The sequence below is a fragment of the Lolium rigidum genome, chromosome 1 (assembly GCF_022539505.1).
Source record: "Lolium rigidum isolate FL_2022 chromosome 1, APGP_CSIRO_Lrig_0.1, whole genome shotgun sequence".
NCBI classification, from domain to species: domain Eukaryota; kingdom Viridiplantae; phylum Streptophyta; class Magnoliopsida; order Poales; family Poaceae; genus Lolium; species Lolium rigidum.
The window spans coordinates 66602240-66629084 of NC_061508.1; the positions used below are offsets into that span (position 1 = coordinate 66602240).

The 26845-nt window shown below is 45.0% G+C and overlaps 2 protein-coding genes across 2 annotated transcripts; one reads left to right on the forward strand and one right to left on the reverse strand.

Moving 5' to 3' along the window:
* Positions 1-6169: 6169 nt before the first annotated feature.
* LOC124685460 (TORTIFOLIA1-like protein 3) lies at positions 6170-9879 on the forward strand. The gene is made up of 5 exons (XM_047219814.1): positions 6170-7011; positions 7097-7217; positions 7603-8183; positions 8899-9291; positions 9708-9879. Exons 1-4 carry the CDS (start codon positions 6232-6234, stop codon positions 9289-9291), a joined length of 1875 nt encoding a protein of 624 aa, XP_047075770.1. The 5' UTR covers positions 6170-6231; the 3' UTR covers positions 9708-9879.
* Positions 9880-10343: 464 nt separating this feature from the next.
* LOC124685461 (alpha-mannosidase 2-like) lies at positions 10344-16411 on the reverse strand. The gene is made up of 4 exons (XM_047219815.1): positions 15803-16411; positions 15561-15710; positions 14580-14612; positions 10344-13948 (listed from the first exon to the last, which is right to left on the reverse strand). Exons 1-4 carry the CDS (start codon positions 16409-16411, stop codon positions 11195-11197), a joined length of 3546 nt encoding a protein of 1181 aa, XP_047075771.1. The 3' UTR covers positions 10344-11194.
* Positions 16412-26845: the final 10434 nt, after the last annotated feature.

Consider the following 26845-nt stretch of genomic DNA (forward strand, 5'->3'; position numbering starts at 1 on the left):
GACAGCGGCGGGCCTTCATCTCCTCGCGCGACGGGTGGCGGCGCGGGCCTTTCATCCCCACGCGGCAGGATCTTTGGCTGCTACAGATCGGTGGCCATAGACGACGAGGTGCACGCGGAGGAGATAGACGCCGAGGCGGTGGCCCCGGTTTTCTTCGACGATCTTGGCGAACGGTGTGGCCGCGAGGGTGGCACGACACCTGATTTGGTGGGTGGGGGACTTGGCGCGGCTAAGCCCCTCGTCTACACGTGGTACAGGTGGCAGCGTTGGTTTCCGCTAAGATCCCCGGCTGCAATTGGGAGCCGGCAGGGACTGCGTGGGGATCGTCGTTCTACCTACTAAAGGCGGTGGTCCTAGGGTTCATCTCACACCAAGACGAAGATCTGCTTGATGTTTGTCCTCCTTGATCTGGCCGAAGTATCGAGTTCCGGAACGCTCCGCTAGCTAACTCCCTTGGACGCCTAATGCCTAGAGATTGCTGAATCGGATGGATTCGGTCATGCGCACCCATGTCCTTTTCTGAATGTTTGGTTTCAGGAGGGAGCGACACAAAGCTCTGCTATTTGTTGCCATTATGGGACATGTTTTTTTAGTTCCATGGTGAAATCAGAGGTGAAGAATGGCATGAAGCCGAGATCTGAGGACTAATAATGGTGGTTCGAGTCCTTGCGACGGTGAGGAACTTGTTTGGTGATTCTAGTCGTAGCAATGGCATGCAAGTGGGAGAGACATCACAAGAGAAGTTCAAATCCAAGGGTTGGTCTTAATTGGTTGTGTCTGGCAATGTCCTTGTTGAAGGCAAGAGCGGAGACTTTCTTCAGGGTGAAAACATAAGATCTTTGATCAGACAATGATTAGGCTTATGCCATGTTTTCTTCTTTGAGTCGTCGTTTTTTTAGAGCTTTGACTCCAGTGTTATATTTATGGGTGTTTGTGTTGATGCTACAATGATTGGAACACTATAGTGGGAATTTTGTTTTTTAGCTTCTTCTCCTTTATTTGGTGGTGTGCATCCATGTCGTCACTACGGTATTGGGTTGTCGTAGATGCTAGGTGTAATTAGTATCTTTGTGATATTAATATATTCTCTTTATTACAAAAACCAACCAAATAATAAGTAACACAATTATTTATGTGGTAATGCTATAGTATTTTGGTTAACTGAACATGTAGCATGTAGTGCCTCATTCTCTATGCTTGCATGAAACTTTTGCAATAATGAACGAGGTAGAAATATAATCAATTTTGTTCAATTAGTATGAGTGGCTTTACATATTTCAAAATGTATTTTTAATAGTGGATTTACGTATAAAAACTGAGGGAGTAGGTTTAGGAGAAGTTTAAAACCTTATCTTTAAGTATGAAAATCCAAGGTCTTGCCGTAATTGGTTGTGCCTAGCAATATCTTTGTTAAAGACATTTTTTGAGAGCGAAGACTTTCTTCAGGGTGAAACCTAAGATCGATTGAGCGGCGACGGTGCTTGTGCATTGTTTTTCTTCTTGGAGGCGTTGTGTTTGGAGAACTTGGACTTTAAGTATTGTCTTGGTGGTATTTGTGTTGCTGCTACAAGGACCGAAACACTATAATAGAACTTTTTTTTTGCTTTATTGCAGAAACTGGATGTAATTGGTTTCTTCACGATATTAATATATTCCATTTAACAAAAAAGTACAACAAACTAATAAACATCACAATTATTAATGTGGTAATGCTAACTAAACATATTGCATGTGTTGCAGAAACTTTTACATTAATGAACACCATCATATGGGGAAGAAATATACTTAATTTTACTCGATTAGTATTAGTGGCCTTACATATCACATAATATATTTTTGATAATGGTCTTTTTTATTAAAATAAACGAAGGGTGTAGGTTTCAGGGGAGTGATGTTTTAGCTCATGGGAGCGTATGCTCCCTTTATTTTGAAACGCATGTTAGACACATTTTCAAATGTTAAAAAAATTGAAACAAAAATTTCGCACGTACATCTTCATGTGCTACACGCTCATAAAGTCGTTTCATGAAAAATCGACTTGTCGTGTGGCGTATGTAAAAACAACAAAATTCGGTGCTAAAGTAAAGACTTGTCAGAAGATAAATTTTCTCTTTTTCATGTAGACTACAAAAATATCATTCTTTCGTGAAATTTGATGAACACACATATATCATGGAGATATATATCATGGAGATGTACATATAAATTTTTTTGTTAAAATTTTTAACATTTGGAATTGAGTTTCTGAGGTTCCAGCTCTAAGTTTATGTGAAATTTCTGCGTCATAGGGAAGATTAAATTAAAAGAAGAGGGAAACGGTAGAGCCCATATTCTTCCAAGCTCTTCAAAACCAAGACCATGACATGACAGACACACTTGACTATAACAGCTGGCAGGAAAAAAATGTTGTGAAAGCTAGTATCGCACTGTGCCTAGGCACTGACAGCACACCAATACACAAAAACATCTCCGAGCAAACCCCTTAAAAAATTCCCTTATAGCAGAACCAATTTAAAAGTCCCAAGCAAACCAAGAGAAGATTCATCGACGACCGATGATGATGATGCAAACCAACATGTCACCCACGTAGTTAGTTCTCCCTGACACTGGCAGTAGTTCGTTTTTCCTAGTGGCCGCAGAAAAATCCACCAGCCAGCCCAGCCACCAGACAGGTAAAATAAGCAAACATAACAGATCGGTAGATGATCTAGAAAAACAGATCGGTGGATCACCAGTTCACCAGCCGGTGGATGGACGGAGCACGCGAGACCAAGCGGCGATCACATGGCCGTCTCGTGTGCAAGCGCATCTGGCGAACACACATGCGGCCATGTTTCACCGGATGAGTTTGACACTGGGAAACTGTGAGATTTGGAGGCGCCCATTAGCCACTGCCTGTAATTGTTTTTGTTCTTTTCTGAAGAACAGTTTAAGCAATTGGGGTTGACAGACTGGGCGATCAGAAGGGGGCAGCGGCTTAGGGACAAGATTTACTTATACCCGCCCTGGGGCTCTGGGTTGTGGATAAAGATTGGAATTTCTAGGCACATGCTCCTGGATCTCGATGCGTTGCGTCACCCATGGTAAGCACATCAGGTTTAATACTACAGGAGATTACCACTAGTGTGCAGATCATCCATGGACCATGGGCGGTGAAATATTTTATTTACTTGGGCTATCATTTTTATTCTCACTCTTGTCCAGGTGCTACTAACTGTTTACAGGCTAACCAATTAACAATGTGTTGACAGGTGGCCGGGTGAAAATTTTGGTGTCGAGGAATCATGATAGGTGACGAGACAGATCTATATGGTGCTGGAGAGTACTAATTTTCTCAGGTTAATGGTCATCTCTTACTTGGAAAGTTTTTACGCACTGTTACCATCATGCAAGCTGTTTTGGTTAGGGATAATAGCTGTCACATTACTTGCCATAATATATGACTGTTGGTACAAAATAAATACAAATACAGATTTTCCTGTACAAACCATGTCGAAAAAAATTCTGGGCAACGATGGAAATAATGATATTGGACGGCGTTATTTCATTCTTGCAAAAGTAAGATTTTGAAAGTGTAACAACGACAAGCAAAATCCATGAAAACTAACGAAAGTTTTTCAAAAACAAAAATGATGTTGAACGTTTGCAACAGGTTGGAACATACATGAAACGGCCTCATCGCCGAAGGTGCCATGGCAGGGCTTTTTTTTAGTAATAGTGGGCATGTCTCATGAGATTTCATCTATGCCGGCTGTCGCAATCAAACGAGGGTCGAAGGACAATTCGATTCATTAAGGGGGACGATACATTTGTAAGGAGGGCGGCGGGGGGAGGGGAGCTGATGGACGACACCTCCAGCCTTGATTCTTTTGCATAGTCTGGAGGCCGGCCGCATAGCGGCACTCGCTCCAGCGCCTCAGATCGGCTCCAGCGTCTCAGATCGACGCCATTCTCGGATCTAGCAGCAGCATATAATCTCCCGATCCTCCCCATCCAGCGTCTCAGATCGGATCTTCGCGACTGCGTCCCGCTCAGCGGCGGTCGCGTCAGCGCTACTTACCAGTGGGTTTCCGTCGGAATCGACGGTTTCCCCGATGAAGATGTGTATGCCGCCAACTGGGACGATGGAGAGCTTGACGGGGTCGGTTTTAGCCGGAATCCAGCACTCATCCGGAGGGACGATCGGCAGATTCCCGGCGTAAAGGACACGCCCCACAGCGATGGTGTCGTTGAAGCTTCCCATGGAGGAACCCTCCCGGTTCCGGCCTCCGTACGTCGCAGGCCCCACGGTGGGCGCCAACCGTCGTTGCCTAATCGACGGTACCTCGGAGGAGGGATCCTCACGAGGGGGAGAAGAAGTAGGGGCCATAGGGCGGAGTGCACACCGGACAGTGGTACGCGATTTACCTAGCTTCGGAACACCTGCACGATGACAGGACCTACTGCTGCTTGTCTGGAATTATCTGGGCGCTTTCGCGTTGTTACAATGAGTTGTGGTTCTGCCTCTAGGGCTCCCAGGATCCGGCTTATAAAGACGCACGGATCTAGGGTTTACACGGAGAGTCCTACCCGGATACAGGTTTCCTAACTACGGTACAATGTCTTGCCGTGTACGTCAAGGATCCACCCTTCCATCTATGTCGCACGGGATCCGGGTCCCTTAACGAGCCTCCATGGATCCGGGTTCCTCTTCATGGTCGGTCGGATCCGGCTCCTCGCTCCCGGGCCGGACATGTTCCGTCAGGATCAACAACAACTGGGCCGCCCGATGGGCCACATGCCTCATCACCATCTGTGGGCCACCCGGGCTTGCCGGATCTAGGCACTGTCGATGGTACACCCATGAAGTATACCCACAACATTGCTCGCCATCAAAAAGGCTTCAGCACGAGCAACGCATGAACAACGAATAAACGTGTACTGCCTAGATCGCAAGATGCGATCTAGGCAGCATGATGCTTACCCGGAAGAAACCCTCGAGACAAGGGAGTTGGCGATGCGCCTAGATTGGTTTGTGGTGAACGTGATTGTTGTTTATTTCATAAACTCTAGATACATATTTATTTGAGAGGTATCTTCATCTTCCAGATGGATTTATTATTTAAAACCGGTTGTGTAGATAGGTATAGTGCTTTGTACATGGAGCTAACCGAAAATAAGCCATTTTTGGTTAGACTCCAACGGAATTCATCCGTCCCCGGAACTAGCTGGATAGAACCTAACCGCTGAAGCAGTTCATTCCAGGAATCTAGCCTAGGACCGACAAGATCACGCCTGAACGTCATAGAGGGGGGAGAAGATTCCATCACCTTCTGCAAAGTATCCCCTTTGTGACGAATAATAGTATACAAGGCCGGATACTGTTCACGAAGAGTGGTTGTTCCCAACTATATATCCTCCCAGAAACGTATCTCCGCCCCATTCTTAATGGAGAAGGACCCAAATAGGAAAAAGTGCTTCTTTGTTGCCATGATGCCAGCCCAAAAGTGTGAATCTCCATATTTGCACAGAACCTGGGATGACAATTGACACTGGTGTTAACAACGACTAGCAGCAACATGATCTAACTGCAGTGGCACGGAGGGAAGGGCACGATGAGAATTGGACGGAAAGAGGGTGGTGGAAAGAGGTTGGAATGGATGAAGCTCTGCGAGTGGCACGCCCTATACTGCCATATACTGTAAAAAAAAAAAATCTCTAGATACAATTTGATGTACCATTAGGCTCTTCTAGATAACAACTTGCTAGTACTTGTGATTTGCTCTAAGAAGGAAGTTGCTGCCTCATAATGGATTAAGTTTGCTCCTATGAAAACCACCTGAAAAGCTTGGTCCCCAGAAGCTCATCTGATACACTCATGAGCAGTTCACCCCAACCATACACCAACCAAAACACGGCTACCTCATCTAAAACACAAAGCACCGCAAGATGAGCTACATTTGAAAGTTTTCGGCAAGGTGCAATGTACTGGAGTACACACAAAAAAAAACATCACCATTTCGAAAATAAAAGAAAATAATAGTAAACAACACCAAAAGAAGACATATATGAATGCGCAGTCCACACCAAGATCTCCACGCTCTACCTTTTCTCACCCGCCACCTCCCAGCTCGCTATTACTATTTGTACCCGCCACGCCTTCTTCCCTTCTCCCCCAGCTGCCTCCCATCCCAACCCCTCGCCGACCGCCGGCTGCCACCTGCCGCCGGAGCTACAGTTGAAGGCCGAGCCATGGGGCCAGCGCCGAGGGAGCCCATGAAGCAGCGGGTGAACCGCTGCCTGCACCGCCTCTCCGACCGGGACACGGAGGCCATGGCCGCCAACGAGCTGGACGCGATCGCGCGCGGCCTGGACGCCGACGAGCTCCCCGTCTTCCTCGCCGCCGTCTCCGACACGCGGCCCACCGACAAGACCCCGCTCCGCCGGCACTCCCTCCGCCTGCTGGCCCTCCTCGTCGCCGCGCACCCGCGCGACGCCGTCGCGCCGCTGGTGCCGCGGCTCGTCGCCGCCGCGCTGCGCCGGGTGCGCGACCCGGACTCCTCCGTGCGCGCCGCGCTCGTCGACGCCGCGCGCGCCGCCGGGGCCGCCTCCCCCTCGGCGCCCGCCGCGCTCGGCCCGCTCGCCGACGCCGTGCTCCACGAGCAGGACCAGCACGCGCAGCTCTCCGCCGCGCTCGCCGCCGCCGCGGCGGTCGAGGCCTCCGCCCCGACGTCCGACCTCGCCGCCTACCTCCTGCCGCTCCTCCCGCGCCTCCTCAAGCTCCTCCGCGGCGCCGCCTTCAAGGCCAAGCCGGCCCTCATCTCCCTCATCGGCGCCGCCTCCGCCGCCACCGACGCCGAGGCCGCCGCCACCGCCGTGCCGTGCCTCCGCGACGCGCTCGCCGGGGACGACTGGGCCGCGCGAAAAGCCGCCGCCGAGGCGCTCGCGTTGCTGGCCCTGGAGCACGGGGACGACCTCGCCGCCCACAAACCCGGCTGCATTGCAGTCTTCGAGGCCAAGAGATTTGATAAGGTTTGAGATTTTGCCGCGGCATCCTCCTGGTCGTGGATCTGCTTCCGTCCGTGTCAAGATTTCTAACGAATTCCCGGCAATGCAGGTCAAGATTGTGCGGGAGTCCATGAACCGGATGATCGAGGCGTGGAGGGAGATCCCGGACATGGAGGAGGATGTGTGCTCCTCCGACGCGCCGCCATCCCAGCCCAGATCTTCTCTCACAGGTGATGTGGCGTGGCTCTAGTCACTACTGTTTCTCTCATTATTTGGCTGTTTGAGTAAACTGTTGTCTTTTCGAGGATTGAGCAAACTGTTGTCTTTTGGAGGATTGAGTAAACTTTTGTCTTTTGGAGGATTGAGTGAACTGTTCTCTATAGTTTGGACTTTAAACTACTGCTAGCATATATGAATTTGTTTGCTGAAAGACAGAAGTGGAGTGGGTTTGGTGAGACACTAACTAGGCAAGACTGTTCTTTCCTGGTTTTTCTGACAAAAGAAATTTCTAAAATGTTCCGTTTGGATTTATACGCATGCTGTTACACATTTCTTGGATTTACTGCTACATGGCCTTTCTGAATTCTGACATTGTTTGGTTTTGTAATAAAACAGACAGCGCAAGTAGTGATGCTCGATACCCGGCTGATTCCCTCGGCTCCAACTCCCTCCAATCGGTTACAAGGAGGAACACGCTGCCGGCCAGCAGGTCGCCCCCGTCAGATGCAATGCGCAATGTCAGTAACAGAAGGAGCAGCCCCCCTTCCCCCATCAGAAACAAGAAGGGTTCGTCGCCTTCACGCAGCAGCGAGGCAGGCCGAGCCAAGAAATACGACTATAAGGTTGACGTTACCGTTGCCGCAGATGCCACCCCGATCAAGACGGTGACCGAGGAGCAGCTTCTGAAAGAGGGCAATGTTAGAGCGAGGCTTGAAGCGCGGAAGATGCTTTTCCAGAAGAGTGGGGAGAAGGGTTACAAGAAGTTGGCCGGGATCAAGTCAGGCTCTAGAGTTGTTCCATACAATGGTGACGGTGACTCGGAAGAGAGTACCGAGGTTGAGGATCGGCCTGAAGAGTTTCAGTCAGAAGAGCCTGAGGAGCTTGAGTCAGCTCACAAAGATGAGGACCTGTCGAAGATCAGGATGCAGCTAGTTCAGATTGAGAATCAACAGACAAACTTACTTGATCTTCTGCAGGTAAATTCCCCTTATCTTTATCGAAAAAACATTCCCTTGTTATGTTGTATGTCATGTCTTCAGGACCCATGGAAACTCTTAATTATTTGGATTCATGCAAGTACTTTCTACCTGGGCTGGCTGGCGTCTAATATTGGATAAAGTCGAGGATACAGTTTAACCTAATAAACAAAAATTTAAAAATGTACTATCTTAACCCATCAAATTTCTTTAGTATTTGAGCAAGGGCATCATAGGTAATATAGGGGATGGGAGTTTGATTTTGAAGTTTACATCAAAATCAACAAACAGTTGATGGTAGGGTTTAGACATGTGCAATTGAGAAGTAAAAGGAAAAAAAAAAACGTTGGTCGATGCAAGTTCATGCATTCCGTGGGTTTTCAGATAACCTTGTGGATGTTGAAGTTGGTCTTAGTGCGTAGCACTGACCAATGATGATTGGTACGAATCATGCATCCATTGAATGTCTCTTGATGGCACTAGTCCAGTGATACATCAAGACATGAGCAATGGCATGGTATGGGGACAACCTGGACAGGTGCATGACATTTAGTGCCTACATGGCAATGTTTCAATCAGCAAATCTATTGAGCTTACTATGATCTTGTGTTATTTTCCACATAACGCACCAAATGCTTTTTATACATTTTTCCTCTTTTTTTGTTCATCAGAAACTGAGAACACATCTAACACTTCAATTCCTTTTGTTCATCAGAAATTTATGGGGAGCTCCCAGAATGGGATACGTTCCTTGGAGACAAGGGTGAACGGTCTGGAAATGGCACTGGACGAGATCTCGCGTGATATGGCGGCCTCTTCAGGAAGGATGCCAAACAGTGAACCTGGCATGAACTCCTGCTGCATCCCGAGCCCAAAATTCTGGAGGAGAAATGATGGCGGTAGATACTCTTCAAGGTACCCTGTCACCGACATAGCGAACTACTCAGGGGAAAGCAAAACTTCTCATAAGTGGGAGAGGCAGAAGTTTGGAGTTCATGGTGGGTTTGTCACCAACCCACTAGCAGAGCCGAACGCTTCGTTTGTAAGGAGCACGTTGGTCGCTCAGGAAGGCAGGAGGCATAATTCAGCCCAATACAAGGCGAGATAGGTAAGTCGATCTATGCGAATTCAACCTCAGTATTTGTAAGTAAGCAAGTCCACATGATTAGATATGGTAGGTATGCCAACCAGATGTGCTGAGGACACCTTGAAAACACTGACAATAACATGGCAACGTAGAAGTAGCTGTTTTCTTTTCTTGCATATAGCATTTTTTGGAGTTTTCTAATTTATGTTACCATTCCTACATCATGCAATGCACCTTCACAGAATTTTCCTTCAGAGTTGTCTACTTTATGGTACCATTCCACCATTATGTAATGCATCTTCACAGATTTTCCTCCCAATTATGATGACACTACCTTGTCATTTCTTGCACACCCACATTTATTATTGAATTCCCTGTTATAACTTATAACGTATTCTCGGCAATTAATGTATTTCCCCCGTTTCCATTTTATTCAGAATATGTTAGGCGAGACAAAGATGCCCCATCTGAAGTCTGAACCAACTGCATTATTAACACAAGGCGGGGTCATCTGAAATGTGTCACTTCACTACATTCTTTGGGGGCTTTTCCTCTTTTCTCCAGAATTCAAAGCTGAGATGTACATGAGTTATGGAGTTTTTTTTTTCTTTGGGAATCGCTTCAACAATTCAGACCCCTGCGGAACAGAGCCTAGATTCTGAAGCAAGACCATGTTGACTGTGAGGTGAACACTGTTATACACATCCGGCCCTGAGACGGTCATTGCAGGTGTACCAAGGTCCGAGGGTAAAAGCATGTGTGAGTTTTAGATCTTAGTGTACGGATGTATCTTGTACTGCTTGTACATAGTTTGGATACAGCAGTTCCTTTGAGCGTGACATGCATTGAGCAAATGTTGTTCGAGTATGCTCATGTTGAGATGATGAAAGCAAAAGATCCAACAATGTTGCCCTCTTCTTGTCCTTTGAGTACTTAATTTCTGTGCAGTGTGAATAACAAAACTTTGCATGATGCTGTATGGAGTACATCACGTTGCCAACGAGCCAAGGCTTCATTTGGCATTGCGGCTATTTGCTTTTTCGATCATTTTATTTTCAGATGCACCAGTAAAATGTTACTGAAAGTAGACAAAGAGCGCTTGACAGCAATCATAATCCTGAAAAGGTTTAACAACACATGGTATTGAAACAAACACAAAACATATGCCCTAATGTTAACAGCATGCAGAAACACTCGGCAAGAACAGATCTACATATACCAGAACAGAACACACGACGTCCCAGTTTCTGTACCGAACACTGAACAAACATTTGCAGATTCATAGCAATGGATCATGAATATGCCCCCAGAAAGCTCCTGGGCGTGCCTCTCAGCATACGACCACAATTTGCAGATATGAAAGCAATCATAACAAGAATCATGTGACTGTACTATCTCAGATCTTGCCCATCAGGTTCCTCGCTAGAAAACTCAGATGCAAAAAATGATATACATTGAACTTGTTCAGATATAGGTTCCTATCATCGTAGCATAGCCGAAATGATACGCCACAATAGTGGGCGCAAAGCTGGAATAACGGTACAGGCAACTGCACATAGAAATGCAAGGTACTCCAGTCAACTTGCTTCGATTTGCCTCAAACTTCCATTTTGTAAAGCAGCAATCACCAAGGAGAGCATGAAGCATATGCACCCTCACAGATAAAAAAAGGGCTTCAACCAAATAACTGAGCTGGAATTCTCAGGGTAATGTCCGGAGCTTCCATAAAACTAAACACCTGTATGTATACAAAGCATCTTGACAATCACCTTCAATTCATCAAATGTATGTCAACCAGATGAACACATATACATGCGGCAGAGCAGGTGTTCCAGCAGCACCATCGAGATGCAACTACTAACTATTCCAAGTAAATCATTCTCCAGTTAGTGGCAAAGCAGTGTCAACATACTGTTTTGACATACTATTCCTCTGGTGATGACGGTGGCTGTAGGTCTAACTTATACGCCTGAATTTCCATTGGTGAGATGAGAACGTTACCCTCCTGAGCCACATCACCGATTTGCTCCAGATAACCTAGCATTTCAGGGTCATCATTCAAGAGGTTCAGAGATGTTGCCTTCACATTTAAAACAGACAGATCTTTGAACATGTCAAACAGATTTACAGGCTCTTCCCCAATACTTGTACACTGTAACCCACCCTTTTTGCAGTACGATGCATCCCAGCCCCTTCTCTGCAACAACATGGCAAATCTTGGCTCAGCTGCTTCAGCATGAGGAAATTTTAGAGGCTGAGGGACCTTCAAGTTGACAATATGTAGATCACAGGGCAAAGAAGTAGCTAATGGAGCAAATGTCTGTTGATGAAGCTTGAAGGATTTTGAAAGAAGGTTTTTGCTCACAAAAGCATGCATTGGATAGTTCAGGTGTGCCCCCACACGGTGGGAGAGGATTGACGGTTGGAGAGTAAGCAAACTGTGGGATTTAGGCAAAGCAGACATGTTAGACTCCATGAGGAGATGGAAGATCACATTCATGGGCCGGTTGTCCATTACCCCCTGCCCTAAACCACGACCATCATCCCGAACCAGCCTACGATCCAACATAATCTCCATCCATCCATTTTGTAAGCTTGCTGCCCCTAATGATTGCTTAGAGTGTACTGAAAACCGGTTGCCAAACGAATCCTGTAGGAAGGCAAGTGATGGCATTGGGTAATAATTGCCCTGCAATGGGATCTTATCATATGTCTGCCTCCTGCTCATCTGAAAGCCATTTAGATCAGAGTAGAAAACTCTCTGGTTGTCAATACCTGTCTTGTATCTGACTATCAGCTCCCTGTCATCAAATACACGACCTACAAGTTCAACATGGTATTCCTTCTCAATTAGCATATCCTGTGTAGACTCCCCGCAACTATAAATCCGTGTGCTATGCGAGAGAGGTGACTTATCCCACTCCGTCTTGGGAAGGGAATGGGCTTCTTGAACCAATGGCCCTTCAGTTAGGATGAAATATCCTCCCTCCTTAACAATTGGGTGCGCTTCCCCAATAGGTTTGAACAAGTATGCCCCACTTCCACGACTGCTGTACATTGCAATTTCTTCGCCTATCACAGTTTGTTCCCCATGTTTGTGACGAGTTACGGTCCGGAGGAGGCCATGACTTACATCAAAAGAAAGAGTATGATAAGAGTTTTTCATATCCGTAGTTTCGCCTTCAAGATTTGAACAATGATATGGTTCAGGACAAGGAAATTCTTGGGAAGCTGTGAATGTTTTTACGACAGCAGGAGTAGCCTTTTCACAATCCTGGCCAGCAGCCACATAGTAGGTCTCTAAACCCAGTGCAGGAACAGAAGCTCTCCAATAAAGGCGGTGCCGGCCAGTAAAAATCTTTTCGCCACTGACATACTGCCACTCAGGGGAAATTTGACTTTTCAAACAGGACCCAGTTGAATTGAGAACAGATACATCAGGATTACTTACAACGATCATTACAATCTCATTCCTTGTTTGCTCTAATGGGTTAAAAAGGACAACAGAATGTGTCTTCCCTTCTTGAGGCTTGAGAACCCTATGCACAGGTTGAACATCAAACTTTGACCTTTCCTGCTCTGGCTCAAAATGTGATAAAATGGTAGGATCAGATCTATCATGGACATCTCCCAAAAGCACTTCAACTGCCCTGGACATAAATAGCTGCAAGTCTTGCAAAGAAGTGTGCATTCGAGTCCCATAGTCCACTACAACATGATCCTTAGCCGTGCCAGTCACCCCATCATGATGCTGAAAAAGTGCCAGATTCCTCCTTGCTGCTGTTAGTTTGTGAGAGAAACTGATGGAAAGTTTTGCACACTGAAATCTCTGGCAGTATCCAAGAACAAATGAACTCAGAATCTCTGAGGCACGGAGCGTCTGCTCCAGAACGCGGTCAACTGCTTTGAAGAATGGCCTTGATACATAGTAACCACTCCAGTAATCCTGATTTCTATCAGCATATGTAAAGAAATCCCCTGAAAGTGTTGGAAAACCTTGCAGCTCAACAGAACCAACTTCACCAGGGCGTGAATAGTTTATCTTTTCAGCTTCATCTCTCAGTGTAGAGAAGTAATCCTCCAGGGTTCCAAATTGGATTTCAGCATTCAGATGGGGATTAGAATTTATGTAATCAAAAAGTTTTTCATAATTGCGGAACTGCGCTTCTGCTTCCTCGGTATTAACATACCGGAAATCATCTCCCAAAGGAATGAGAAGTGTATTTGTTCTGTACAGGGTTGACTTTTTCCTGTATTGATCTAGAAGTTTTGTTGCTCTCTCTTGAACATTGTTCGAATCTGTTTCAACTGGGTCAAACCTCCATGGGCAAGATTCGTAGCTGAAACCACGCATTCGAGCAAAGTCAAACTGGCAGCAGATAGCTGGCTCTGGTCCGCAGGTGTGTGGTATGTCATAAGAATAGAAGGGCATCATATGAACAAATATGTCGGTTGTTTCTTCGATATCCCAGTTTTGCCTCCACAAATACTCAAGATTCTGTTTCATCGCTAGCTCCTTTTTCAGCTCATAGTGTGTTCGCTGGATTAACATATTATGGAAACCCATTCTCCTCAGTAGATAAGCCATGGTAGATGAATAGCCAAATGGGTCAATGGACCAAGAATTTTTAGGAACAACTCCAATGGTATCATTGAGCCACATGTTCCCCTCCATCATCTGAGGTAAAAAAAAATAGGAGGTCATATTACATTGCACCAATAATTTCCAACCCATATTATAAGCATATATTGCACCAAATTAGTATACTTCATTACTCATATGAACTTTCGTTATTATACATGTAACTTTACATGGACAGTGAAATCAACTAGAAAGTACATTGATTCTATCTATTATGCAGTTCTTCCCCATACGTTCTTCAGAGTGTATTCCCAAGCGTAGAGTAAGATGATACCAATCAAAATTATTATAACTTAACATAAATGGAGGACAGAAGAAGATCCATTAGTCCACTTCCAGACCAATTAAAAGCATGAGAAAAACAGCACTAAGCAAGGCCGAGTGTAGCTTAAAAGCATGAGAAAAACAGCATGGTTATTAAATAGCATTAAACCGCAGATTATATTTAAAAAAAACATCCTACTGAGTTGGTTCCTCGCTTTGTACAATTCATTCTTTCTCGTATTTCCAACACAATGAGATGCACAATACGAAAGGAACAAAGAACACTTCATCCACGAATCGGGTACAGATGAAAATCATAACACTGACATATTTAGCATGCAGAAGATCAGGAATATAGTGCAAAAACCATAAATACTACAACTAATGATTTGAGTGTACTTGCCTGCTCTATGATGGCAAAGTAGTGGGAGTTTGCCTGCATTTAAGAAATAAATGGGATTATATGTATGTACCTTATTTCAGAAAGGGGAAGATTGTGAAAAAATTGAGTGATAAGCAAGCTTGTCATGTTTGAAGATAACAATTCAGAGGATCAAACGAACATCCAAAACACAGCAAGTAAGAAGCCGCCAAGGTACATCTATATAAGCCAGAATCAGCGAAATATCGGTAACAGAGTATTCAGAAATGCTCCACTCATATGATACTAAAGGCCACAGTTCAGATTATTATTTTCAAAGTAAAACAAACAGACTTAGCTTTGTCATTGTCTAATTATAAATGTTATTAAAAATGACTAACTGACACAAAGAAGATCACAGCAGAACCAAACTATTGAAAGAAAACATACCGGACATGCCAATGCTATTTGTTATCCTTTAGACATGGTGTTAAATGTAGAATCTCCTCTCTATGTGCAGCAGCAAAATATCAACTCTGTTTTTTATAGAGTGTGGCATCGATAGTTCAAGTAGCATCACCCACATGGTCATGGATCAGGGGCTGGGTGTAATTGGTGTCTTCGCGATATTAATATATTCCCTTTATCAAAAAAACATGCTCATGGAATTTGCAAGTTTCAAAGCCATGATGATGTCAACGCATTCGCATATACACGACAGTGGACAGTCATAAAAATAATATACCCAAAATAACCAGTAAGCATTATCCGTGAGCCAGTTAGGTAAAACATAACATGAAATGAGAATACATTCCATGTATGGCCAAGCCACAAATGGAAATATACCATGCCAAAAATAACAAGCAAAAACACGAACAAAGACAAAACATACCATGCCAAATATAAACAACTCAAGCAAACACAGACGGTGATACCATGCCAAATATAAATAACTGAAGCAAACAGAAACGATGTTACACTCGTTAAAACCCTATCTAAACCACAAAATTGTGCTTCCCTCACCTCATCGTTCATGACCCATCCGCCACTGACAATCTCGAGCTGGCCATTGCGCACGAGCCTGGCCAAGTCCTCCTGCTTCTTCTTCGGGGCGTCGCGCCACCACCTCTCGAGGTACGACATCTCCTCCCATATGAATTTCCTGCGCGGATCCTACAGGAGGAGGCGAGAATTCAGCATGAGAAGACACGATCCGGGCTCGCTCGCGCGCGCGCGCGGAGATCTATTATCTGGAACCGACCGACCTTGGAGAGGGATTCGATGATGGTGTCGAGGATGTGTCGCGACTGGCGCTGGTAGTACTCCTCGACGGTGTGGATCCACCCGGGGTCGTTGTGGGAGTGGGGCGCGACGAAGACCTTGAGCTTCTCGGCGTCCCACTCGTGGCCCTCGTAGGCGACCTCCCAGCCCTGCTTCCAGGCGCCGCCGTCGACGTCCTGGAACTGGATCCGGTCGTAGAGGTCCCTGGTGGTGATGTCGACGGGCGCCTCGCGGCCGGCCCGCGCGGCGACGGCGGCCGCGGCGGCCTCCGCCGCCGCGGAGTCGCGGCGGAAGGCCGGCCTGCGGGTGAGGCGCGCGCGGGGCCGGGTGGGGGACGGCCTGGCGGAGGAGCGGGAGGTGGGGAGGCCGAGGCGGAGGAAGGCGAAGAGGAAGAGGAGGAGGAAGAAGGCGGCGGCGAGGTAGAGGGCGCGGCGGGAGGAGGAGGATGAGGCGGGGTGGGGGCCGCGGCGGCGGGAGGAGGAGGAGGAGGAGGCGGGGGAGGAGAGGACCTTGGCGCGGTGGTGGTGCGCCTTGGGCTTGGCGGTGGTCGGGAGGAGGGCGCCCGGGCGGCCGCCGCCTGTGAAGAAGTGCATCGCCGCCGCGCGGCTGGGAAATGGGTTGGGTCGGGCGGCGGCAGGTGAACTGACCTCGCGCCGAGGAGGCTCGCGGGGTCGTGTTCTGAGCTCTTTCTGATTAGCTTTTCTTCCGGTCCGGCGATATTTTTGGGTGCAACAAGGTGGTGGGCCCCATCAAGTACCGGTCACTGACAGATGGGTTCCTATACTTATGGTGGCGGAATTTTCAAGCCTGCTATCGTGCAGGTTCTGCGATATAGGAAAGAGAAATTATCAACTTGTTGCAAAGTTGGTCCATCTTTTTTTTAGAACACGATACGATACAACGCAGACGTTTACAAACACGCACGTACAAACACCCCTATAAACGCACGCATACCCTATCCCTATGAACATCTCTGAGAGACTGAGTTGGCGCCTCGCTATTGACGGGCACGTCACCTACCACTAAAAGTATAGCGCCGGTTAAATCCTGGAATAAATCCAGGTAATGCAAACACCCATGCCAAGTCTAGAACTTGAACCTGGGTGGGCTGGTTCCACCTCAAGGGACCTAACCATCAGAGTCAAGCTCTGTTTGCAAAGTTGGTCCATCTTGTTCGACTTTTTTTCTTCTTTGCGAAAATTCCACCGAAATATCAATAGCAGTACAAACTGATTCAAAAGTAATAAAAATTACAAGTAGGTCGTTCAACCACCTAGCAACGACTACAAACACTGACGCGAGCCGAGGGCGCCGCTGTCCTCGCCCTTCATCACCGGAGCGGGCAAACCTTGTCGTAGTAGAGCTTGTTGTAGTAGACAAACGGGAAATCGTCGTGCTAAGGTCCGTCCCAAAGGACTAGCGCACCAGAGCAGCAACCGTCGTCAAAGATGACAACTGCGGAAGAGATTGACCTAAAACCAAACCAACGAACAGGAACAACAATCGGATCCCGCGAGATCCGCTGGGCACATGACTCCACGCGCCCTCCGCCGATGCTAGACGCACCACCAGAGCGAGGATAGAGCGGAGAGGACCTTATTCTGACATCAAGATGGAGTCCCAGCCTCACCATCCCGAAGAAGACACTGAAAATAATCTAACAAAGAACGAAAACCCTCCCGTCGGCGAGAGGCCGTGGTCCGCCACACCTCCAAGGCCCTAAGGCCACCGGAGGCGGAGCGAACCAGCAGCGTCGCCGGCAAGGGCACGGAACCCTAGATGGGTTTTTTCAGCCGCCTCCCAATCGCTTCTCCTGGGAGTCCCCCACGTACCGTTATGTTCTCTCGAGCTTGTTCGACTTCTTTAATTGCTCGAAATGTAAAGTTGTTTTACAAGTTTTGCCAACTCTCACCTGAGGACTTTAATAATAGTGCTTTGCCAAGTAGTATACATCACACGGCATCACAATTCGTGTATTTATGGGTTGCAGCTAAACGATGACTAATATTTTTCATAGTTGCAAGTGAGATTATAAAATGCTTCGAAGCTTATTTTTCATTTAGTGATTCGTGTGTAAGTCATGAGTTGCAACCTATATTGCAATTAAGATTTGATGATTGTCATCTGGATTAGAAGAATTAACCACACCCTTTGCTTATTACGGCATGAGTAACTAGTCAACGTCCCAATACATCTCGTGGGCCACTCTCGGTCCAGTCCGGAGGTACCAATGCGACCAGAAGAAAAAGGTACTTTTCTCCGCCATCCTAATTCTCCTCTTGCTGCTGGAGGAGGACGTTCGGCATCGGTGACAAGGCATCTTCACACATCTATTCCTCCACCCGGCCGATCATCTTCCTCCTACATCATGTCATGTCCTCTCTATATGTCACATTGCCACCCGACGCGTACCCTCCTCTTAGTTATCGTTGGCTGCTAGCCTCAGCCTTGGATCCGAACTTGTTTGGCTCCCCGACTCATCGGTGAAATACCCTCGTCTTGGTGGATTTCCTTCCGGCACATTGTTGCTGGCGTGCATCAACCCTTGTTGTCTAACATGCTCCGAGGAGCAACGAGACTCGGTTTTTTGATGAGTGTTGTTGGCATCCACAATAGGTCTGAAAAATCACCTATAACGACTAAAGAGGTTGAAGAGGTGATGATGAAAAAAAGTTATGTAAAGTGCTAGCTTTTGGCAAATACTCTTCTATCGGTTTCCTTCAACATCCAACGCATGCAATTCTACAAAAATAAAACTTGCGAAAATATTTAAAAGTAAAGTACTTAGGGAAGGGGATCACATACATGAAGGTGTACCCCAAGATTTGGATAGTTGGTGCTATCATGTGTCCTTGTTGGAGAAGGCTAGGACGCAAAGTCAGTGGTCACAACCATACATGGCCAACGGGCCGGCCTGGCACGGCACGGGTTTGGCACAGTGCTTCACGTGCCTAGCACGGCCCGACACACAAAGACAAAGGCTTGTTAACTGATGGGCCGTGCCGTGCTGGTCAACATGCCCCGCCCTAAAGCCCGAACACGGCACGGAAGCTATCCGAGCCGGCCAGCCGGTCCGCTAGGCACGCAGGACTGAAACCATTAACAAGGCTCATGATAAAAACATGTTAAGAGGGGATGGAGTTCCTACATTATCAATAACCATTCAGTGGTGTAGTGGTTAACAGGAGCGCAGGGGAGTCAGAGGTTGCGAGTTCAAACCCCCACGACGCCCGCCCCTAATGGGACGTGCTGAGTTGGCACGTGTGCTCCATGCCACGGCCCAGGCATCGCACCCGAGTTTCACGGGTCGTAGCGGACTTTTTCCGCGTTACCAACTGTAGGATAACGTTGCATAGAAAACAAAAATTTTCCTACCGCGAACACGCAATCCAAGCCAAGATGCAATCTAGAAGACGGTAGCAACGAGGGGATATCGAGTCTCACCCTTGAAGAGATTCCAAAGCCTACAAGATGAGGCTCTTGTTGCTGCGGTAGACGTTCACTTGCCGCTTGCAAAAGCGCGTAGAAGATCTTGATCACGATCGCTTCCGGCGCCACGAACGGGCAGCACCTCCGTACTCGGTCACACGTTCGGTTGTTGATGAAGACGACGTCCACCTCCCCGTTCCAGCGGGCAGCGGAAGTAGTAGCTCCTCTTGAATCCGGCAGCACGACGGCGTGGTGTCGGTGTTGATGGAGATCTCCGGCGGAGCTTCGCTAAGCATATGCAGGAGAAGTAGTGGAGGAGGGGTGCTAGGTTTGGGGAGAGGGGGTGCCTTGGGCGCCGGCCACAAAGGGGGGCAGCCAAGGTTGGAGGCAAGAGTGGCCGGCCACCCTCCCCTTGTCCCTCATTATATAGGTGGAAGCCCCAAGAGTTGTAGTCCAAGTCTTCGAATAAGACCCCAACAACAAAACCTCCCAAAAGTGGGAAACCTACTCAAGGGGGGAGTCCTACTCAAGGTGGGACTCCCACCTTTCCTTGAGGTGGGGCTGGCCGGCCACCAAGGTGGAGTCCACCTTGGACTCCTCCCCTTTAGGGTTTGGCCGGCCATGCTAGTGGAGTCCCTCCGGGACTCCACCTTCCATAGTGCCATTTTTCCGACTTTTCTAGAACCTTCTAGAACCTGCCATAAATGCACCGGATCATTTCCAAACTTGGAATATGACTTCCTATATATGAATCTTATTCTCCGGCCATTCCGAACTCCTCGTGATGTCCGTGATCTCATCCGGGACTCCGAACAAATATTCGAACTCCATTCCATATTCAAGTTCTACCATTTCAACATCCAACTTTAAGTGTGTCACCCTACGGTTCGTGAACTATGCGGACATGGTTGAGTACTCACTCCGACCAATAACCAATAGCGGGATCTGGAGATCCATAATGGCTCCCACATATTCAACGATGACTTCAGTGATCGAATGAACCATTCACATACGATACCAATTCCCTTTGTCACGCGATATTTTTACTTGTCCGAGGTTTGATCATCGGTATCACTCTATACCTCGTTCAACCTCGTCTCCTGACAAGTACTCTTTACTCGTACCGTGGTATGTGGTCTCTTATGAACTTATTCATATGCTTGCAAGACATTAGACGACATTCCACCGAGAGGGCCCAGAGTATATCTATCCGTCATCGGGATGGACAAATCCCATCGTTGATCCATATGCCTCAACTCATACTTTCCGGATACTTAATCCCACCTTTATAACCACCCATTTACGCAGTGGCGTTTGATGTAATCAAAGTACCTTTCCAGTATAAGTGATTTACATGATCTCATGATCATAAGGACTAGGTAACTATGTATCGAAAGCTTATAGCAAATAACTTAATGACGAGATCTTATGCTACGCTTAATTGGGTGTGTCCATTACATCATTCATATAATGATATAACCTTGTTATTAATAACATCCAATGTTCATGATTATGAAACTAATCATCCATTAATCAACAAGCTAGTTTAAGAGGCATACTAGGGACTTCTTTGTTGTCTACATATCACACATGTACTAATGTTTCGGTTAATACAATTATAGCATGATATATAAACATTTATCATAAACATAAAGATATAAATAATAACCACTTTATTATTGCCTCTAGGGCATATCTTCTTCGATCTCCCACTTGCACTAGAGTCAATAATCTAGTTTACATTTGTAAAGATATAACACCTTGGCCTTCTGGTGCTTTATCATGTATTGCTCACGGAGAGGTTTTTAGTCATCGGATCCGACACGCTCGAAACGTATGTATTTTGTAATTCATTTGCGTCTCAACGCATCACTCATTTCCAAATGAGTTGGCATTAAATATGTTTGATCTTCCGGTGGAACCTTAATTCCGTTGTCCGAAATATGTCACTAATATTGTCACACACAATATAGCTTCAAAGTTCGACTCTGTCTGAACTACACCAAGTTCTCAAAGAACCTCTTGACTTAACATCCTTTGCCATTGTCAAAATAATGACATACTCTGCCTTCTTTTGTAGAATCCGTCACAATATTTAGAACTCTTCTAAATCTAGCATAGACAACTTCTAGCTCATTGTGCTACCTTTTAAACAACACTTAGTCTAATTTGAGATTGAAATTATATTTTATATGTGACAAAACCAATATCGGTGTAACACCTTACAGCGATTTGTTTGTCATTTCTTCATACAAAAAAATATATATATCCTTAGTTCTTCTAAAGTACTCAAGGATATTCTTACTGTCGTCCAATGATCATCATATGAATCATTCTGGTATATGCTCATAACACTTTATAGCACATGATATCTGATTGTGTACATATTATTCGTGATCTATAATCACTCATGTGTTTCTACTCATTGAGTGTCAGATACACTCAAGTCTTGTTAAACCTTTACATGACAAGAACATTTTCTTAATATTTCTATATTGAACTACTTCAATATCCATCATATGTACTTTGACTTAAACTTATTTATGTGTTTCAATCTATCTTCATAGATCTTGACACTAAATTTGTTTCAGTCCATATCCTTTCATTGAAGTTAATTCTCAATGAAACCTTTTTAATCAAGTATACAATTACATCATTTATAACCAACTATATGTCACCTACATAAAGTATTATAAATGTGTCTTAGCGCTCCCACTTAATTTCTTGCAAATGCAAGCCTCTTCATCGTCTTCGATGAAATCAAAAACTCTTTGACTATTTCATCTCGGTGAAGATTCCAACTCCGTGATACTTACTTCATCCAATTGAAGCTTGTATACCTATCTAGTATTCCACGGACCAAGCAAAACTCTTGGTTGTATCTTGTATACATACTTCGTTAAATAGTGTATTTTGCCATCCTACTAGCATATCTCATAAAAGAAATATGTAGTGATTACTAGAATAATCCACATAGACTATAAGCATTGCTACGGAAGATCTAATCTTATCGTATTCAACTCTTTGAACTTTGTCGTAAACAATTTTTCGATAAGTCAAGCTTTCTTCAAGGATATTTCATCCAAGTCTATCAATTTCATAGATCCATTTACTTTCATAAAGTATTCATCTATCTTGGATTTCATGGCGCATGGCCATTTTAACGGAGTCGTGGCCCATCATAACTTCTTTGTTTTGTAGTTGGTTTATCATTGTTCAAAATCAATCCTTTGTCCACAAATCATTTATTTGATCACAAAGTAAACCATACCTACAAGGTTCAATATGTACTTCGATCTCCATGGCTAAAACACTTTGTAGTCATGAGAGCCATGATCGTCGTGGCCGCTTCCGAAACCAATTCCGATGTCTGCGCTACTTCGATCATTATGCTCGTGTTCATAAACCTTATCAAATTATATTGTCCTCCCACTCAAATACTTCACTCGGAACAATTTCTCGGAAATAAGAAACATTGACAAACACTTTTGTGTTTGTCTCGTGGGAAGAATTCCCAATTAAATCTCTGGGATAACCAACAAAGACATTCATCCGATTTTGGTTGTAAACTCTTAGACCAAAATTTAAAGAAAAGACTATTAGGGTTTATACCCATACCATAACTTGTATGGTGTCATTTCAACGGATCATGATGATGCTCTATTCAGTGTAAAAGCGGTAGTCACTAAAGCATAATCCACAAAAATATAATGGCATTAATATTTTATCTCATCATTGATCCAACAAAGTTTGGATATATCTCTTGGATACTTCATCATCACTATGATACTCCAAGAAACGTAAGTTGTAGAACAATTTCATAACTCTCTTAGATGTTCGCTAAAACTCGTAATTCAAATATTTCCACCATGATCCAATCATAGATATTTGATTTCTATTACGATGATTTCCACTTCATGCTGAAATTTATTTGAATCCTATTCAAATGTTTCAAACTTTTCCTTATTGAATATATCCACATATATACTCAATTCATTGTTTGAAAGTTTTCATGAAGTAGAAGAATCTTCCGCACACAACTATGCCCGATGAACCACATATATCATTATGTATGTTTTCACTAAGTTAGTTGCCCGTTCAACTCTTCGGCCTATGAACGGTATTTCAGTCATTACCTTTTAGAAAAGATTTTGCAAGTTCCAAACGATTCAACAAATCGAATGACTCCAAAAATCCATTTGCATGGAGTTCCTTCATGCGATCCTTTCTAACATGACCTAAATTGCGGTTCCACAAATAAGTGGAATTCAAATCATTTGCCTTATGGCATTTTTAGCGTCATTGTTATGTATGTGTGTTTCACCATTAAGATTTATAATAACTTATCCATCATACATGGAGTAATGTCATAATTTGAACAACTCATTGTTTTCATTTGACCAGAGCAAAATAACAATTATTAAGTTCTTTATTATAAATTCTAAGGGCTAGATAGAATGCCAACGACGAATATAATAACACTTTATTTTGTTCCAGACGTGCATTCCTATCATATTCCTTGTCGATCACTTAGGCCATTGTATTCTTGCATTGCGTTGTTTTGTATGACACTTCATACCAACCAATATGGTATTAATACCCAAGAATTTCATTGTGTGACTTAACTAGGAATACAACCATAACATGTATATCATTTATATACACTCGAGCTAGACTTTCTAGTCTTTTCTTTTCTTTTGCCAAAATATCTTTTGCGCTTTCTCTTTTAGTTTTCCTCATTATTCGTAAAAACATTTCAACATCAATAACTTCTAGGTTTGTTGGTCAAATACCAATAACCTTGAGGTTCTTACTTTGAAGTTGATCATCATATGACAAGTGTTTCAGATTTCACTATTAGTAAATTTGTAATACGATGAACAATTTCACTCATAATTTTATCCATCAATTCATGATAACTTTCCGAGACCATGTCCGTACATGCTAGGCTCATAAAGTTTAAACCTTAGTATTCGCATATGCAAACCGGCTTGCACCCGTTGGAAGCACACGTAGAATCTATAACACCCGATCATCACGTGATGCTTCGAAACGACGAGTCTTAGCAACGGTGCATACTAAGGACAATCACTTCATGGATATGCGAATATTGTTAGTGCCCCAATAGTTGGAGGATTGGGACGCCTTGCGTCTTCAACCTTCGTACATTCCCATAAAACTTATGAGTTTATGTAGTCTCACCAAATTTATATTCTATCATCTTGCAATAAGGTCTTAGATATCACATATATCTCGTACCTTGATTATTTCTGAAAACTAAATTTTCAGCTCCTTACTTTTCAAACAGATTTGAACTTCAAGTTTCACGGAGACAAGATAACTTTAGATACTAATTGAAATCATAGCTCTCTGAATCAACAAAGTGAGTTTCACTAAAAGTTTGCAATAGGACTTAATCATTTCTTGATTCATTAACAATACGGTACCAATCCGTAAAGTTTCTAGTCAGATTTTAACAGTATTTCTATCTCAATTATAAGACTAGCGCATAGTAGTAAACGGATGCCAATACTACAAAATTAATTCAAAATACTACCCGGACTTATGTTTATGATAATTAGTTCATGTTTTAAACTAATTACTAATGAACTCCCACTTAATACAACATCCCTCATAGTTGTTAAGTGGTACACGATCCACATCCACTACACCAAAACCGATCATCACGTGAGATGATGTAGCTTCAATGGTGAACATCAACATGTTGATCATATCATCCATATGACTCGTGTTCAACCTTTCGGTTTCCGTTGTCCCGAGGCCATGTCTGTACATGCTAGGCTCGTCAAGCAAACCCAAGTATTCCGCATGTGCAACATGGCTTACACTCGTTGTATGTCGAGTTTATCACACCCGATCATCACGAGATGCTTCAAAACGTCGAACAATGCAACGGTGCATACGAGGGAAGAACACTTTATTATCTTGATATTAATGTGAGGGATCATCTTATAATGCTACCGTCGCGATCTAAGCAAAATAAGATGCATAAAAGGATTAACATCACATGCAGCTCATATGTGATATGATATGGCCCTTTTGTCTTTGCGCCTTCGATCTTCATCTCTAAAGCACGGACATGATCTCCATCATCAACGGGCATGATCTCCATCATCGTCGGCGTAGCGTCAAGGTTCATGGCACCGTCTTCATGGTTGTTCACCTCATGTAGCAACTATTACAACTACTTTGAAATACTACTCAACATGAAATTTAAAGACAACCATAAGGCTCCTGCCGGTTGCCACAATACAATAATGATCATCTCATACATATTCATCATCACATCATGGCCATATCAAATCACCAAACCCTGCAAAAACAAGTTAGACGTTTCTAATTTGGTTTGCATATTTTACGTGGTTTAGGGTTTTCGAGTAAGATCTAATCTACCTACGAACATGAACCACAACGGTGATACTAGTGTTGTCAATAGAAGAGTAAATTGAATCTTCACTATAGTAGGAGAGACAGACACCCGCAAAGCCTCTTATGCAATACAAGTTGCATGTCGAACGAGGAGCAAGTCTCATGAACGCGGTCATGTAAAGTTAGCCCGAGCCGCTTCATCCCACTATGCCACAAAGATGCAAAGTACTCAAACTAAAGATAACAAGAGCATCAACGCCCACAAAACCATTGTGTTCTACTCGTGCAACCATCTATGCATAGACACGGCTCGATACCACTCGTAGGATAACGTTGCATAGAAAACAAAAAATTTCCTACCGCGAACACGCAATCCAAGCCAAGATGCAATCTAGAAGACGGTAGCAACGAGGGGATATCGAGTCTCACCCTTGAAGAGATTCCAAAGCCTACAAGATGAGGCTCTTGTTGCTGCGGTAGACGTTCACTTGCCGCTTGCAAAAGCGCGTAGAAGATCTTGATCACGATCGCTTCCGGCGCCACGAACGGCAGCACCTCCGTACTCGGTCACACGTTCGGTTGTTGATGAAGACGACGTCCACCTCCCCGTTCCAGCGGGCAGCGGAAGTAGTAGCTCCTCTTGAATCCGGCAGCACGACGGCGTGGTGTCGGTGTTGATGGAGATCTCCGGCGGAGCTTCGCTAAGCATATGCAGGAGAAGTAGTGGAGGAGGGTGCTAGGTTTGGGGAGAGGGGTGCCTTGGGCGCCGGCCACAAAGGGGGCAGCCAAGGTTGGAGGCAAGAGTGGCCGGCCACCCTCCCCGTGTCCCTCATTATATAGGTGGAAGCCCCAAGAGTTGTAGTCCAAGTCTTCGAATAAGACCCCAACAACAAAACCTCCCAAAAGTGGGAAACCTACTTAAGGGGGGAGTCCTACTCAAGGTGGGACTCCCACCTTTCCTTGAGGTGGGGCTGGCCGGCCACCAAGGTGGAGTCCACCTTGGACTCCTCCCCTTTAGGGTTTGGCCGGCCATGCTAGTGGAGTCCCTCCGGGACTCCACCTTCCATAGTGCCATTTTTCCGACTTTTCTAGAACCTTCTAGAACCTGCCATAAATGCACCGGATCATTTCCAAACTTGGAATATGACTTCCTATATATGAATCTTATTCTCCGGACCATTCCGGAACTCCTCGTGATGTCCGTGATC